The sequence below is a fragment of the Festucalex cinctus genome, chromosome 13, assembly GCF_051991245.1.
Source record: "Festucalex cinctus isolate MCC-2025b chromosome 13, RoL_Fcin_1.0, whole genome shotgun sequence".
Lineage (NCBI taxonomy): Eukaryota > Metazoa > Chordata > Actinopteri > Syngnathiformes > Syngnathidae > Festucalex > Festucalex cinctus.
In genome coordinates, this window is record NC_135423.1 from 10,841,203 (window position 1) to 10,857,193 (window position 15,991).

Genomic DNA, 15,991 nt, shown 5'->3' on the forward strand with positions numbered 1-15,991 from the left:
ATTTATATGATTGTTTTTATAATATGAATTATTTTTTTAGTATTTTATTATTTATTTTATTATTATTTATTGATATTTATTTGATTATTATTTTATTTTTATGTATTTTTCTGTATTATTATTATTATTATTTTATGATTTGTTTCATCGTAGATTAGCGTGGATTTATTACCTGAGCAATATATTGATAATCGCGGTATGGTCATATCGTGAGGTAATCGTTTTTGTGAGCCTTGTATCGCATATCGTATCGTATCGTGAGGTAGCCACAGGTTCCCACCCCTAGTAATAATGAAGTTTTACTTTGTGAACGTGATTAATGTCATGGTGTAGCTTTTTAACATTCTTAAACGTATAATAACTCTTTGCACTATGTACTACTATGTGGAGACGAGCGAGTACTGATGCCAGGTCAGTATACGGCCGATACCCGGCCTTTTTTTCAAGGTATCAGTAGTCTCGACAGTGGTTGATGCTGCCCTCTTGTGGTCGTTTTACAATCAACAACTACAAATTAGAAAGAAAAGAATAGAAAATTGCCATTAATTTCATATATGTTGCATATATATTTATTTATTTATTTGAAGTGCTTAACGAACCTGCCATCCAGCATCATTAAGTGCTTTAATGCGGACACTTTCGATTTCATTGAACTTTTGATGCGTTACCGTTTTGAACAGGATTGGGGAATTTCAAAGGAAGCACCTTTTTACACTCAAATTCAAAGAGTCCCCCTTTCTGAAAAATTAATTAAACATAACTTTGAACCAGCAGAACTCTGCTCAATTCAACTTTATTTCTGCTGTGCATGAAGCATAATAATTAAAATATTAAAAATAATACAATCCTAAGTAGATAAAATATCCTTTTATAATGAAAGTTCGCTTTACATTGACATTTATCATCCAGGAGGTGCATAGCTTGATTCCTTTTTTGTTGCACATTCCACAAGCTGTTATTAGATGACAGAGAGGAGCAAGATTGAAGACGGCGAGATCATAGAGCTCATGTCTCCTGCCGGGATGCTGAAATTATAATCTTGTGATCACAGCCTGCGTGACATCGCTCACATTTGCTACTACCTGAACTTGAATGTAAACAAAAAACTGCTGTTTTTTGTGACAGCAGTTGATGTTAATGAAGAAATCAAAATGAGTTACTTTTTTTTCAGGTTTTTCCTGCCTTTTGAAAAAAAATGGATAGCATAATCACTAGGGGTGTTAAAAAAAAAAATCGATTCGGCGATATATCGCGATACTACATCGCGCGAATCTCGAATCGATTCAATAATCGGCAGGATCGATTTTTTTTTTTTTTTTTTTTTTTTTTTATTTTTTTTTTTTTTTTTAGGATTCACACCTTGAGCATGGAAGAATGTTATATGAACGGAACATTAAGCCTTAATATTTTATTTTAATGCTGTTCAAACATGAAACAGATTACAACCTCTATAAGACTGAAATTTCAGATAAATAAATAATACATTTTCATATAAATCTTACACTCTACAAGCTTACTGATTAGTATTTTCTAAATTTGAATGAAAAAAAATCGCAACAATCGACTTATAAATTCGTATCGGGATTAATCGGTATCGAATCGAATCGTGACCTGTGAATCGTGATACGAATCGAATCGTCAGGTACTAGGCAATTCACACCCCTAATAATCACTATATTTTCAATACTATTGTTGATTTAAGGCAGCTGTGGCATGATTTTACATTAGGTGGTGGCGTAATACATTTTTTTAAACACTGTACAATACATGCAATGTGCGCACGTGCCTTTGGCGGCTCCCCTCGCACACGCCCCTCTCCTCAGAGCGTCTCCCTCGCTCTCCAGGTGCTCACCTCTCCTGATTGCCTGTGGCCTCTTGTACTGTGAATGTTAAGTCCTGCCATTTTGCCCAGATGCATAAATAATAACAGTAATTACTGGCCCAGCAATCAAAGTGTCGCCCCGGCACGCTGGGCCTGTCTAGGGGAACAAATCGATAGGCATCTTAAAAGCCACATTGATTGTAGGGAGGGGGAAAAACACCAAGGGGGATGGCATGATAGATAGAGACAGTCGGGAGGGGAAATGGGGGGGGGTAAGGGGGTGAGGTGTGATAAGGGAGGAATGTTTCAAAGCGAGAAGGAGACAGAGTGTTACTGAGGGAGAGAAAAAAAAAGGGGGAAACGAGCTGAGCGCGACAATAATGGATGTAAATTAGAGTCATTTTAATTGTGGGAATTGCCTGTGATTGAAGGTCTGCGGGCGGCCATGTTAAATAAGCTGATTTTTCTCTCATTCTCAATACAGTAATCACACGCCTTGTACGGGCTGAAAGATCGTTGGTCACTGTGGTAGGCTCGCGTCTGTCCTTTATCTCATGTCCGCATGATGTTGTGATCCAATTTTGCTTATCCGGGAAAGAATATTCTCATTGTTCTACCTGCCCGATTGCACATCATAACCACGGCAGCGAGTTTCGTTGGAGGCATTTCAAGTCGGTCTTTCGAGCACAGACCTCCGCCAAGGCGTATTCCCAATAATATACAGTAATTTTTGTTGTTCTTTTTTTAAATCTTCGATCAGCTATTTTTACCCACACCGAAATGTAAGGTTTAAAACAAACACTCAGAATGAGCAACACAAATCAACAGAGAATATTGAATGCAGATGGAAACTCCAGTGTTGAGGTAATTGGCATCTACATGCTTTGTAGACCGCATGCCTCTGTCTGCACTGAATTTAAAGGGAATGAGGGGAGCCGCTTCGATTAGCCCGGAGTCGACTGCATTCCCTCCCACTACAGCGCACAATGGCGCAAATGCCCGTTTCGACATGCGCTAGTCTAGGAAAATACTAAAAGCAAGAAAACTCCAACCTTGCGCACAGTTTGACTGCACAAAATAGGGCCCAATGTGTTGAACTTTACCATCCTTCTGATTGACTGGATGTCTGTTTGATAAAAAAAAACCAGCATGGTATCCATTCAAGAGGTGAAATTTTGTCCTCATCCTCAAGGGCTGGATCGACACTGCACGGTTCAAGTGACACAATTCGGATTTTTTTTGCTCTCAAGCGGCACAATTGCGATACGTGTCATGGTAGCGTAAATAGAAAAACACATGGAATTGGATATCATAACAATCTAACTTCTTCTAAATGTGAATAGAAATCGGATATGAATCGAATATATGCTAATAGCAGTGTAAATGCACAGGTCCAATAAATATTTACACGTGTTGTGGGATTTTCATCACAATATGTGTTTAGTTGCCCAGTTTGTCAGAGAAACTCGCAGAAATTCAGTATAAACTGTAAAACCGTAGAATTATGTTGCTCAGTGAAGGTCCACCATATGCTCATAAAATGTGTTAGCATTAGCAATTAGCCAAAAATGTCCACCCTGTCAGCAAGCTGCTGTTTGTGTATACAATATCATGTTTGCAGTTAATTTATATTTTTTTTAAAAGTGAAAACTTGAACATTGTCTACTTACATTAAATATGAACGCCAATAGAAATTGTTCTGATTTGTTGTTTTGGTTGAAATGGTGACGTCTCAAAGGCACCTTATGGTGTTATTGACTCAAGCCGTCCAAAAATGTGGACATTAAATCGGAATTGTGCACCTGGACCTGCAGTGTAAATCCACGGACAGCACACCTATGCCCTTTAAATACTACTTAACATCAAATCAAAGTCCCATAGGAAAGAGAGGAAGGATTAGCGGATAAAGGATCAGACCTTGAAGCTCAGGATTGACCCTCACATATACGACACGCATGTCCGTCGTAAAAATGCATGAGCGAAAACCCCCAAAAAAAAGTGACGAGCGGGGAAACAAGGGAAATCGACGCTGGCGGAAGATGAGCGAGCGACTACGCGTGTGTAAATAGAGTTTAAACGTGCGGCAGGAAGGAAATTCGCCGTGGGATTGCCGAGGTAAACAAGGCAGCCGGGCTTGGGTGGAGATGCTAATAAAACAGAGCTGTTCTTATCAGCTGAGCAGATGGCCTCACCCATCACGTCTCCTCAAACAGGACCTAAGCCATCAGCATTCTAATGAAATTATTTATGATCGCAGATTACGCGCCAAACCTTCGGCATACAACCTCGCGTTTACCTTACATCCCAACCCCCTCACAAAAACAAAACAAAAAACAAAAAAAACTGTCAGCTTTATGATAGGCAGTGTGCTGCATGTGTTTATGGAGAAAGGTAAGAACACACTTTTGTCAGCGAGTGGGGGCGCTCACAGGGGAGAGAGGAAGGACGGACAAACAAACGAGTGCAAGTGTGTAACTGGTGGTTTGTTTTAGAGGGCATGTTGCCCCCCACCCGCCCCCGTCGGGGGGGCCGCCGCGCCGCCTCCCGTCCCCCCTGATGTCTGACCCCTCTGCCCCCGGGTCCCTCCCCTGACAGAGGGGGCGGATGCTTAGCCGGCTTAGCACAGGTCACACACCTTGACCAAGGGCACGGTCCCGTCCAAAACGATCCCCCCCGCTCCCCAGACGCCCAATCGTATCATTGCACCTCTCACCGGGGTCCCCCTGGCCGCGCTGCGGAGTGCATGATGGGAAGCAGCGGAGGGTGAGAGGATGGATGAAATCAAAGAGATTGCAAGCGGGAGAGACGGGTCGGGGGAGGTTTAGAAAGGGGATAAATGGGGAAAAGAGAAGGGAGGAAGGATGCTCGGACCGGGGAGGAGAGGAGAATTGATCTGGGAATGGTTAGTATGCAGCCCCCACTCCCCCCCCTTTCTTTAACCCCCCCTTGCCCTCCCTCCTTCCCTCTCTCCTCTCCCATCAGTCAGTGAGGACTGCGAGTGTGTTGTGGACCACTGCCCGGATGCCTCATACATATTAAAGCCCCCTTGCTATTATTTATATCATGTCTCTCCTTCCCCCTGCTCGCTGCCCTCCTCCTCCACCTCCTTCTTCCTCCTTCTCATCCCAGTCCATACATGCACGTGCATGTCTGCGCAGGGCACGCAAACAATGACACACACAATGCTATTAAAAAACAGGCCGTCTAGCCGTACTTGAACGATCTGGGTCTCTCCTCACGTACCCCCCCCCAATCCCCCGCCATGCGTGCCACATCCCATACCTGTTTTTTTATGTCTGAGCCTGACTCATCCTCTCAATGGCTGCGTCTGCTTCTCATCTCCTCCTCTCTGTCTGATCTCCGTCTTCAATCCCTCCCTCCTGCCGGTGATGGAGTGATAGTATTCGCACAGGTCTTAAGCCCACCCCCCTCTATTGCCCCCTCACCGTAAAGCCCATAAGGTCCTGTTTGTCTCTCAATGTTGTCTTCGATACTTCCAAGGGGCGGTGGGATTTTGTATCTTTCAGTGGAGCGGAGGTGAACTTATTGTCCTTCTAGTTAAAAAAAATAAAAAAATAAAAACCTTCCCCTTACAGGAAAATGTGTAAAAATCCAAGTTCATCCCCCAAACCTTGTCCATCGCGAGCCTCTTGATGAAAACTTTAAATGTTTAAACAAGATGAATAAGTCAGTTTGGAATCAAAAAGAAGACAAATTCAACGTGTGAGCTCTCTTTTTTTTGCCGTCTAATGAAGGGAATTAATTCTGTGTATTATTCATCCAGTGGAAATAGACCTTTTAATAATCCGCACAGGATCTGTGCATTTAAAGGAAATCCATATTGCGTTTGCCCTAATTTCAAAGTTGGTTTACATGTGAATGAAATCTAATAAGGTAATTGCCCTTTGCAATGATGCCGTTCAGACTAAATATAATTTAGTTTTGCAATGTATTCAATACTGGCTGCTATCTGAGTTCACCCTCCATCGAGCACCGACCTTAGTATGACGTAGCTACTACTGGATGAATCATTAAAGATATGTATATATATATATATATATATATATATATATATATATATATATATATATATATATATATATATATATATATATACATATAAGGGGGGTGCTGGAGCCTATCCCAGCTGGCTATGGGCAGTAGGCGGGGGACACCCTGAACTGGTTGCCAGCCAATCGTAGGGCACACCCAGGGACTTTGGAATGTGGGAGGAGACCGGAGTACCCGGAGAAGACCCACGCAGGCACGGGGAGAACATGCAAACTCCACCCAGGAAGGCCAGAGCCCGGACTCAAACCCAAGTCCTCAGAAATGGGAGGAGGATGTGCTAACCACTCAGCCACCACCATGCCACCCACGCAATGAATTATGTAGAGTAAATTTGACTCTATTTATTGTATAGGGACCAAATAGATTCAGTTTTCGAGTAATACACTTGGAAGAGAGGGAAAAAATAAATAAAATAAAAATAATAAAATAACAGTACTCAAGGGTTGAGGAACGAGCTCACAGCCTTCACCTTGGGAGACTGCCACACTACCACCTGAGCTATGCCACTCCTACTGTTTACTTACATCCAAGTGTAAATATGACTAAAACTGAGTCTATTTGATCCGACTCTAAACAGTCACATTTACTCTACAGAATTTACTGCGCATTGACGGACGAAAATTCACTTCTGTCAATGCTAAATTTGTCCATTTTTAGATGTTTCCCGTCAATCATCAACAAAATGGCCGTCCATCATTGACAGATTGACAGACCTTCTGTCAATATTGACGGAACGCCCACCTCTGCTCATTCCGCATTTGTGGCTTTTGTTATGGATACAAATTCGTAAAAAGAATTTGTATATTTGTGGATTGAAATACGCATTTGAAAATAGTTTTGCGACAGTATTAGCCCCAGACACTAGTGGTTACTCATATCACACTTTACAAATCACTACTAACTTCTTTTTAGACCAGCAAGACTTGAGATGGAACATAAGGTACCACTAAGTCACTAAACCATTTAATATTTTGAATCACAAAAGCTTAACATCACATCTTAGAAGTAAGAAGATCAAATAGTCTTGGCAGTTACAAGTTATTTGAGGTAGTGGATTGGGGGTTAAAAAAAAAAAAAATTGGCATCCACCAGTGTGTCGGAGACTCCCAACACCTCTCCCACTCGCACCCCGACACCGCGTCTGCTTTCCCCCGGCTGTCCTTGAGGGCCTGCTGAAGCTCCCATAAAGCCCGCAGTAAATGGCTCTAATCCGGTAATAAATGGCTGTGTCCTACAGACAAGGGTGTGAGGCGGCTGCTGCTTCTGCTGCTTGCTGCAGCCACGGCGTTATCAGATGGAATGCGATTGGCACGCACAATCGCACGCACGCCGTCACAAATGTAATGGAAACCGCGCGTACATCTCACACACACGCACACACATGCATTCATTTCTGCGCGCGGCGTCGCACCTGCTCCGATCGCGCGGCTTTTATGGATGCCGTGCAAGAGCGGCGCCATTATTGCCTTTAAATGATTGGAGATTTGACTATGATGTATTGTGATGATGGGATCACGCCGGGTGCTATGAGCTCTTTATGCCTGCCGGGATGGACTGCCGGCGGCGACTAAATGAAGGAGCAGGGCGGGCGGGCGAGGAGGAGGAAGAATAGTGATGCGACCTCCGCAGATACTTAGAGTTCAACCGGTTTTAATCAACACATACAATTGATTTTTATCTTGCCTGCTTATTTGAGTAATACCGTCGTCACTTGCTCCTCTGAGATTTGGAATGCGTGCGCGTGCACGGGGGGGAATGTCTTACAAGCGCCACACTCCTTGTTGAATTGTAACCCACAGCAAGGTTTTCATTTTCCTGTCATAACACATATTGATTTTTCTTGCCGGGTGTGTGCTCAGTGTGTGCTTTTTGTTTGTTTTTTGTGAACAAGTGTGTGTCCGCCCTCAGGTGGAGCTGACGGGCAGCAGCGTGTTCGACTACATCCACCCGGCCGACCACGTGGAGATGGCCGAGCGTCTGGGGATCAAGCCCCACCTGCGGGCGGAGGCCGGCTGCCAAGTGGGCCCCGAGAGCGCCCCCTCCAGTTCGGCCGCCGGCACGCCCGAGCCCAGCGGTACGGTTGGTTGGCGCCGCCGGCGGGAACGAACGCGTCGGCAGATGAACGGCCGTGATGAATCTGGCGCTCTGTAATCCTCAGCGGCGCCATCCAGTCCTCACTCTTCCGCTGATGAGCCTCCCGACCGCGGATTCTTCATTCGCATGAAGTCCACGCTCACCAAGAGAGGCTTGCACATCAAATCCTCCGGATACAAGGTCACTCGTTATTTCCTATACGCAACACCTCACTGGAATCTTCATTAGATATACACTTAAAACTCCACTTTTTTTTTTCAGACCAGCACTCAACTCTTGAGTCGTTGCCGGTACAACACCAAATACCACTACTTCATAGAATCCCCCCCAAAAAGCAATGACAGATAACTTTAAAGCAATACCTGTATATCCCAGTATAGCAATTTTCCTTACAATTGCATGAAATTAATGGCAATTATTTGTTCGTCTAATTTTTAGTTCCTAATTGTAAAACATCCACAACCAATACTGGCCACCATGGCGAGTACCAATATCTTAACATAAGGCTGGTGTCGGTACTCGCCCATCCCTACTTCTAATCAAGCCAAAAAATGTGCTTTTACAAAGATAATATGGCTCATTTGAGGTATTTACCATTTGTAGTCACATTTACAAATTAAGGGATGGGAAAGTACCCCTGTTACCAGCCTTACTTCAATGTATTGGGTACTCACAACAGTGGCTGATACCAGTATCGGTTCAAAGAAGTTGTGCAAGAAGTTTTTTATTTATCCATTTAAATTAATGTTATGGTGTGTTCCATACAAAATATGTATTTTGTGAATAAATGGGAAAAAAGATCATCAAAAATTGCCATTAATTTCTTGCAATTTTAAGGGAAAATGCTATATCGGGATGTATAGGTCTTTTGTTAAAATAATCCTTCATTATAGTTTAAAATAAATTTTATATCTCAAAAATATTAGTATTGGTACTTGGTTTTAGTCTAGTTTTATTTAAAAAAAAAAAAAAAAAAGTTTGCGGGGGGTGCTGGCGCCTATCTCAGCTGGCTCTGGGCAGTAGGCGGGGGACACCCTGGACTGGTTGAAAAGGTCATAATGCGTTTTTAAATTCAATACTTAACCATTATACAAGCAATTAGCTAGCATGACTTATTCATGATGGCATATTGCTAAAAACGAAATGTTACCGGTTGGATGATGTATTTTTTTTGTGATGTACAACCAAATAAACCCACAGATCAACTTCCCTGATGACTCTACACAAACATTATATCTCTTGTCATGAAGTAGAGTGCTTTTAAACTGTTGTTGCTAACTGGAGTTCAATATGGAACTGTAATAGTCTCCCTGGGCGTCTCCTCTTGCATCTGTTAGCCACGGGGCGTGTGATCAAGGGAGTGTACCACAACACCATCCGTGACTTTTCATTAGCATCACCATGCTCGTCACGTATTTTGTCAGATCCATTTTCCATCTTTGCCTTCAATCAAGGGTTCCCAAAGTAGAAATATTCTCAAAAAGCGAACCAAAACTACAAGACATTCTGATTAATTTTAATGTTTTCAATTTATATGATACATGTTTTAACAACCAAACGTTTTCAGCCATTCACACCTATGGACAATTTCGAGACTTCAAGTGTCGCTAACGTGCATATTTTTACCAGATAGCAGCAGAAAAGTCACGCAAGCACTGAGAGAACATTCAAAGTCATAATGAAATATTTGTCACTTTTTTTGGATGTCATTCAATTGTGCGGAAGTACCTAATGCCATGTCCTCTGTGTCCTTGTTTTTTGCATGAAGGAATAACAAGCAGCGCCTTGTCACTTTGTTTTGCTCTGCTAGTGTTTCACAGCAGTGTCAAGATGGTCGTTTTCACCGTGTTTTATTGCTTTGACCTTATTTCACACTGAATAGCTGCGCGCTGCCTTTTATTGCACCGCAAAGCCAGAGCTGCTGCATTCTTTGGCTTAAATGGGATTCTATTCACTAGTTTGTATCCAATCGCTTTACCGTGTGCTCATTGTCTTGCTCTTGTGTGTGTGTGTGTCTGTGTTTATTTATTTTTTTAAATCTTCAGGTGATCCACGTGACCGGGAGAATCCGCTACCGGCTCACGATCGTCCCCGGCTCGGCGCGTTCCATGCCCCGGCCCATAGGAATGGTGGTGCTGGCGCACACGCTCCCTCCCTCCACGCTCAACGAGGTCCGCATGGAAAGCCACATGTTTGTCTTCAGGGTCAACATGGACCTGCAGGTCACATACTGCGAGAACAGGTGACGTGTCATCATTTCATCGGCTCAAAAGTGCGACGCGAGTATCAATAGTGATGCGTGGGCTCCTTCTAGTGGTTTGTAAAAGAATCACTCAATTTGAATGTTCAAACTTAAGAGTGGCTTATTTTTGGAGAACCGTTGTTGGACTTGATGATTTGTACCATATCTGAACTTGAACAGTATATTACTGTGTCATCAGCATAAAAATGAATCTCACAGTCAGAGAAGATTTTTGGGAGGTGATTAATGAAAATGGAAAATAGAAAAGGACCTAGAGATGAACCTTGTGGTACTCCATTGTTAATAATCTTGAAGCCTGATTGACTACCATGAAGGGAAACACACTGACTTCGATTTTCTTTACAATAATATGTTCTATGCGCCCCGTTCTAATCAAAACAGGGCATTCAAACCCAAATACGTATAATATATATATACGTATATACATTTTTTAATACTTTGTCATTCACTCCCAAAATCGTATTATACATTTTTTGGTTGTTTTTTTTTATGCTAGAGCATACAGAAGGCTTTGATGCAACTTCTGACCTAAAGAGGTTGCTTAAAGCAATAGTAGTTATTACAAAAAAATGGCCAACAGATGGCAGCAGAGTATGAGCTCAGCCAGGGCCATTTTCCCAGCGTTTTCAACAGGTTTGTGAATAATGATGAAACTTAGCTATATTCTAATGCTAATTGCTGCAAAAACAGAAGCAGATACAATTATACTTTTTTTCTGATGAAAGAAGAGACGAATCTTTCTTTTGGTAGTAAAACAGCCTGGAGCGAAGGAGGGTTGCTTCAGTGAAAGTGTCTGCGAGTGAATGAGTTAATATTGTGTTTATGAAATATGAATTAAGCAGGAAAATCCACCTGTTTTTATCCATCTTAGGGACGGCCATTTTGCCACTTTCTGTCAACTGAAATAATAATTAATCATTCAGCCTATTCCAAACGCATATTCGGTTCACTGAAGACTCCAAATATAGGTGTGAATGTGAGTGTGAATGGCTGTATTCGGCTTAGTCATATGGACTGACTTGTATATACCTGCAGGATATCCGACTATATGGACCTGACGCCCGCAGAGGTGGTGGGTCGCACCTGTTACCACTTCATCTATGTGGAGGATCTGGAGAACCTGCGGCAGAGCCATGAAGACTGTGAGTGTCCTTCCACACTTTTCAAGGAGAGCCTGTTGAATCCTTTTTCTTTTTTTTTGTTCTGGTGTCATGGGCGCCCTCTGCTGCCATCCCCAAGAACTGTCAGTTATCACCTGCACCAAGAAGGTCATAAATTGGATTTGTTTGTCTTGTGGCATGGGCAACACAGAGCACTAGTGGTTAGCACTTACAAGTCCTGATGTTCTGGGTGTGAATCTCGGCTCTGGGATTTCCTTTGAGCATGTTCTTCCTGTTATTGTGTGTGTACTTCCTCCCCTAAACATGCATATTAGATGAAGTGAAAACTATAAATTGTACATAAGTGTCATATTCATATTTATATATGAATAGATTTTCATATTTAGAGTCTGAGAATCTTTTTCTTCTCATTTTTTTTAAACTTTATTTTAAGTTAAATATTTTTTTTTCTCGTGTGATTGTTTTTCTTGTTATCGAGCGTTGTTATTTATATTTATACATGCAGTGGGTATAGAAAGTGCACACACCTCTGTTCAAATGCCAGCTTTTTATAATGTAAAAAAAATAGGCTAAGAAAAATAATTTCCAAACTTTTCCACTACTAATGTGATCTAAAACCTGTAAAACTCAATAAAAAGAAAATCTTTTATGAGGGAAGGTAAACAACTGAAATAATGTGGTTGCACAAGTGATCACACCCTCTTATGGACATGTGGACATGATTTAAAATGAAAGAAAATGAAGTTGTTTCGCCGAGGCTTTTCCTGACTTTTTGTGTTTTCTAGCAGAAGCTTGAAGGTTTTGTCCTAACACTGACTACCATTTGGAACTGTTCATAATTCCCTCCACCTTGACTAAGACTCAAGATCCAGCTGATTCATTTATGTATATGGTGTTCTTTTGGTGACAAGCAGTGTGGAAAACTGGTCAGAAAGAAAAGCACTTTAACAAAGTGGAATGAATTATGAACAGTTCTAGATCCTTAATGGAAAGGAGTATGACGAGTTCTGCATAAAAACTTTCAGGCTTATGCTTGAAAGAAAACAAACATGCCAGGAAAAGCACTTTAAATGATACCAATTGAATGATTGGTTAATTCTGAACAAGGCCCGGGTGTGTATACTTATGCAACTGTAATATGTCGTTAAGTTTTTATCTCTCTTCTTGGAAAGATTACACTTACTTTCAGCTAAGTTATAGGTTGCATGTACCATTGGAAAAGTTTTGTAAGGGGTGTGTAGACTTTTTATGTCCACTTTATATATTATTGCAAAACATTTTGTATTGTTCTAAAGGTGGGATCCAATTTCTAGTTTTTTTTTGTTTGTTTTTTTCAATAAATAATGTAAGTATTTCATCCAATGTGGTGACATAATCAAAGTACAACATTTTGCTAGCTTGGATGACACTTCTTTTTTGGCCATGAAAATACACGACTGAAAGCTGACTGACTTCACATATTGCAAATATTTATTTATTTATTTATTTTTAATTTTTTTCTCTTCTTCCCCGTCCGCCCATGCCAGTGTTGAGGAAAGGCCAGGTGGTGACGGGCTACTACCGCTGGTTGCAGAAGCGAGGCGGCTACCTGTGGATTCAGTCCACCGCCACCGTGTCCATAAACCACAAAGCCCCCCACGAGCGCAACGTCATCTGGGTCAACTGCGTGCTCAGGTCAGTTTCTGCGAGGCACCACGCTGCGTTCACACCAGCTTTGAAGGCGGCCGTGATGAAATGCGCTCCGACTGACTCCAACAGCCGATGAGGATACCTGCAAAATGTTTGCGACATGAAAGAAAAGGCATCATCGGGGCTCATTAGAGTTGACGGGTTCGAGCGCTGACAGATATTCGATGGTGGAAAATGTGAAAATACGCTCGACTGCCCCACCAGGCGTGATCACCTTCGAATCGCGCTACGTTTTATTCCTCAAATTTTATTTCATTACATTCACACTGCACTTAAATATAGGAAAGGATAACACTGTTTTGAAGTAATGCTTCAGTCAACGTGTATTGCATATAAAAATGTTTTTTTTTGTGGAGAGCGGTTTTGTGTTTAATTATTCATTTCTGATGAAACATGAAAGGAATCCCATTTTTTTCCTTTACACACCTTTTTTTTAAAAGATTTTTTCTTTTATAGTATAGTTTATTAATAACATTTTTCCTTTAATTAGTTTTTAAAATGTAATTTTTTTATCTATTTATTTTTATTCCGTCATTCGTTTGTGTTCCCTTAATGAGGTTTCATGTAGAAATGTTCTTTTCCAGACTGATACCAGTACAAGTACTTTTGATACATAAAATTTCCACAAAATAATGACAGATAATTTTAAACAAAGACCTATATATCCCAATGAAGCATTTTTCCTTAAAATTTCATGGAATCAATCGTAAAATAGCCACAAGAGGGCGGACGATTCTGGTATCGGCAGCCGATACTTTAAAATAAGGCCGGTGTCAACACAAAACCAACACATGGTATCGGTACTCGCACACTCCTAATTACACAAACATACACCCTTTTTTTTTTTTTTTTTTATCCCAATCATTTATTGATATTTTTTTTTTTTTACATATGATGATACATGTTTACGTAAGAGGTCTCGTGAGGTAGAAATCGATCACACTTCTTCTTCATTTCTTTTTTAAATGACACGACTTTTTGCGCATATATTTGACACATTTTAATCTCTGTGATCAAACCTGTTTCATTTGTGGTTAAAATTTGCCCTAAAATTTTGTATGTTTATTTGGTTTGAAAAAAATGATCATATCAATACAGATTTATCATGTGAATTCTATTATTTATTCACATGTTAATCTAACTTTATTTATTTATTCCAGAATTGCAGTTTGTGCACCTACACTTTGACTTTTTTTATTTTTTTTTTATTTACTTTGATCTATTTTTCCACCCGCGGTTGATGATATATTATGAGAAATGTTGATGAAAAATGTCTCACAAAATGATGTAGGCTACTGGTATTTTGTTATTTTTATTTTTACGTTTACACTTTTTGGTTCGTAAAGCAAAGATCTTTTTCATATTTAAAATCTGTATGCATTTAATTTGTTTTAACAACGTTTTAATTACAATTCATGTTCTGCTTTAGTGTGTTATATGTGAACCACGCTCTTATTTATTTTATGTATTTCTTCCAATTTTTTAAAATAGTACTAAATTATTTTCATATGATGATACGTTCATGTTCAGAGGTCTCATAGTGAGGATAAAAATACGGTGATGTAGACGACCACCTTTGCTATTAGGGAGTCATTTTGAAATCAATTACATGATGTTTAATGTCAGACAGTTAGAAGGAAGCGACACATATTGCAAAAGCTCGATATTATATTCCCCCTCCCAACTCTTTCATTTCTCTGTTCTCCACACCGTAAATACGCACACGCGCGTTAAGTGCATAATACCGTGTTCAGGCGGCCGAGCAGTCAGACAAAAACAAGAGTAGGCTGAATGTCGATGCTAATTGGGCTGAGGCCGTATAATTACAAGCAACCCATGTCAGAATTTTGGGGCTCGAATAGTGTTTTAGTTAATTAGCGCTGTAATTACAAGAGCTCATTAACTTCTCCAACAGCCTCCTCCATTTGGGAGAGGAGCGCGCCTGTTTGTAGGTGAGCTCCGTGCGTGTGTTTCTGGAGGACGAGGCCTGCCTGTCGTGGTCTGTTTGCACGTGTCACTGTTTGTGTACGTGTGATGCTGAGATGACAAAGGCAGCCTACTTATTAGCGCCTAGACGAGGGCGATTATTCCCTTAAATCGGCTTTTAAAGCTGGAAGTGCCCGGCGGATCATTTATGTACGCCTCTCCTCTCCGCCTCTTTTTGATTGGTTTTGATTTTTCTTCACCCAACCAGTCGGACGGAGCTACCAGACACACCGCTGGATCTGCTGCAGCTGCCGGAGAGCGTCAGAGCCGAGCGACTTCGAGTGAGCTCCCCCGCCTCAAGCAGCTCCCCGCAGGCCCGAGGTAGGAGGCCGCGACATCCCATAATACCCTGCGAGCGGGCCTGTAGCAAGGGCAGAAATTTATACATAATACAAAATATACATGATAAAACTAAACTAAAACCATCACTTTATGTAGGCTTAAAAAGCAGGATTACAGCGCGACTCAATATTTTTAATCAAAAATTAAGATGTGCTGCAATATTTCCATTTTCATTCTTCTTTCAAATATACACCGTTTAAACCAAATAAGTGTGGTGCCATCTAGTGGTTAACTCATTCGCTCCCAGCCATTTTCACAGAAGCAATCCCGTTAGTTCCCGACTGTTTTACTGGATTTTGACTGATTTTGCGAGGCCCACAGAATATTGTGTTCTATTGCTATAAAAACATAGAACCTATCAAAAGAAAGATTAAAGTCTCTTCTTTCATCAGGAAAAAAATAGTATATTTCTATTCCGTTTTGCAGCAATTCCCATTAGAATATAGTTTAATAAATTTTCACAAATCTATTGAAAATTTTGAGTAATTGAGCTTTTTTTCAACATGGCCCTGGTTGATCTCTTTTGCTCTGTTGCCACCTGCTGGCTGTTTGTGTAATAATTACCATTTCTGTAACCGTTCTTTGCAGTTGAGAGGCTGCATC

General features: G+C 41.0%; 1 protein-coding gene across 6 annotated transcripts in view; it reads left to right on the forward strand.

Moving 5' to 3' along the window:
* Positions 1-15,991, forward strand: part of npas1 (neuronal PAS domain protein 1) — a 98,782-nt gene that overhangs the window by 78,788 nt on the left and 4,003 nt on the right. For all 6 annotated transcript variants that reach the window (XM_077540240.1, XM_077540241.1, XM_077540242.1 and 3 more), the window contains 6 exons: positions 7,802-7,967; positions 8,052-8,167; positions 10,033-10,229; positions 11,286-11,392; positions 12,898-13,045; positions 15,255-15,367. In XM_077540240.1, the coding sequence (XP_077396366.1) occupies positions 7,802-7,967; positions 8,052-8,167; positions 10,033-10,229; positions 11,286-11,392; positions 12,898-13,045; positions 15,255-15,367 (847 nt within the window). The remainder of the gene's footprint in view (positions 1-7,801; positions 7,968-8,051; positions 8,168-10,032; positions 10,230-11,285; positions 11,393-12,897; positions 13,046-15,254; positions 15,368-15,991) is intronic.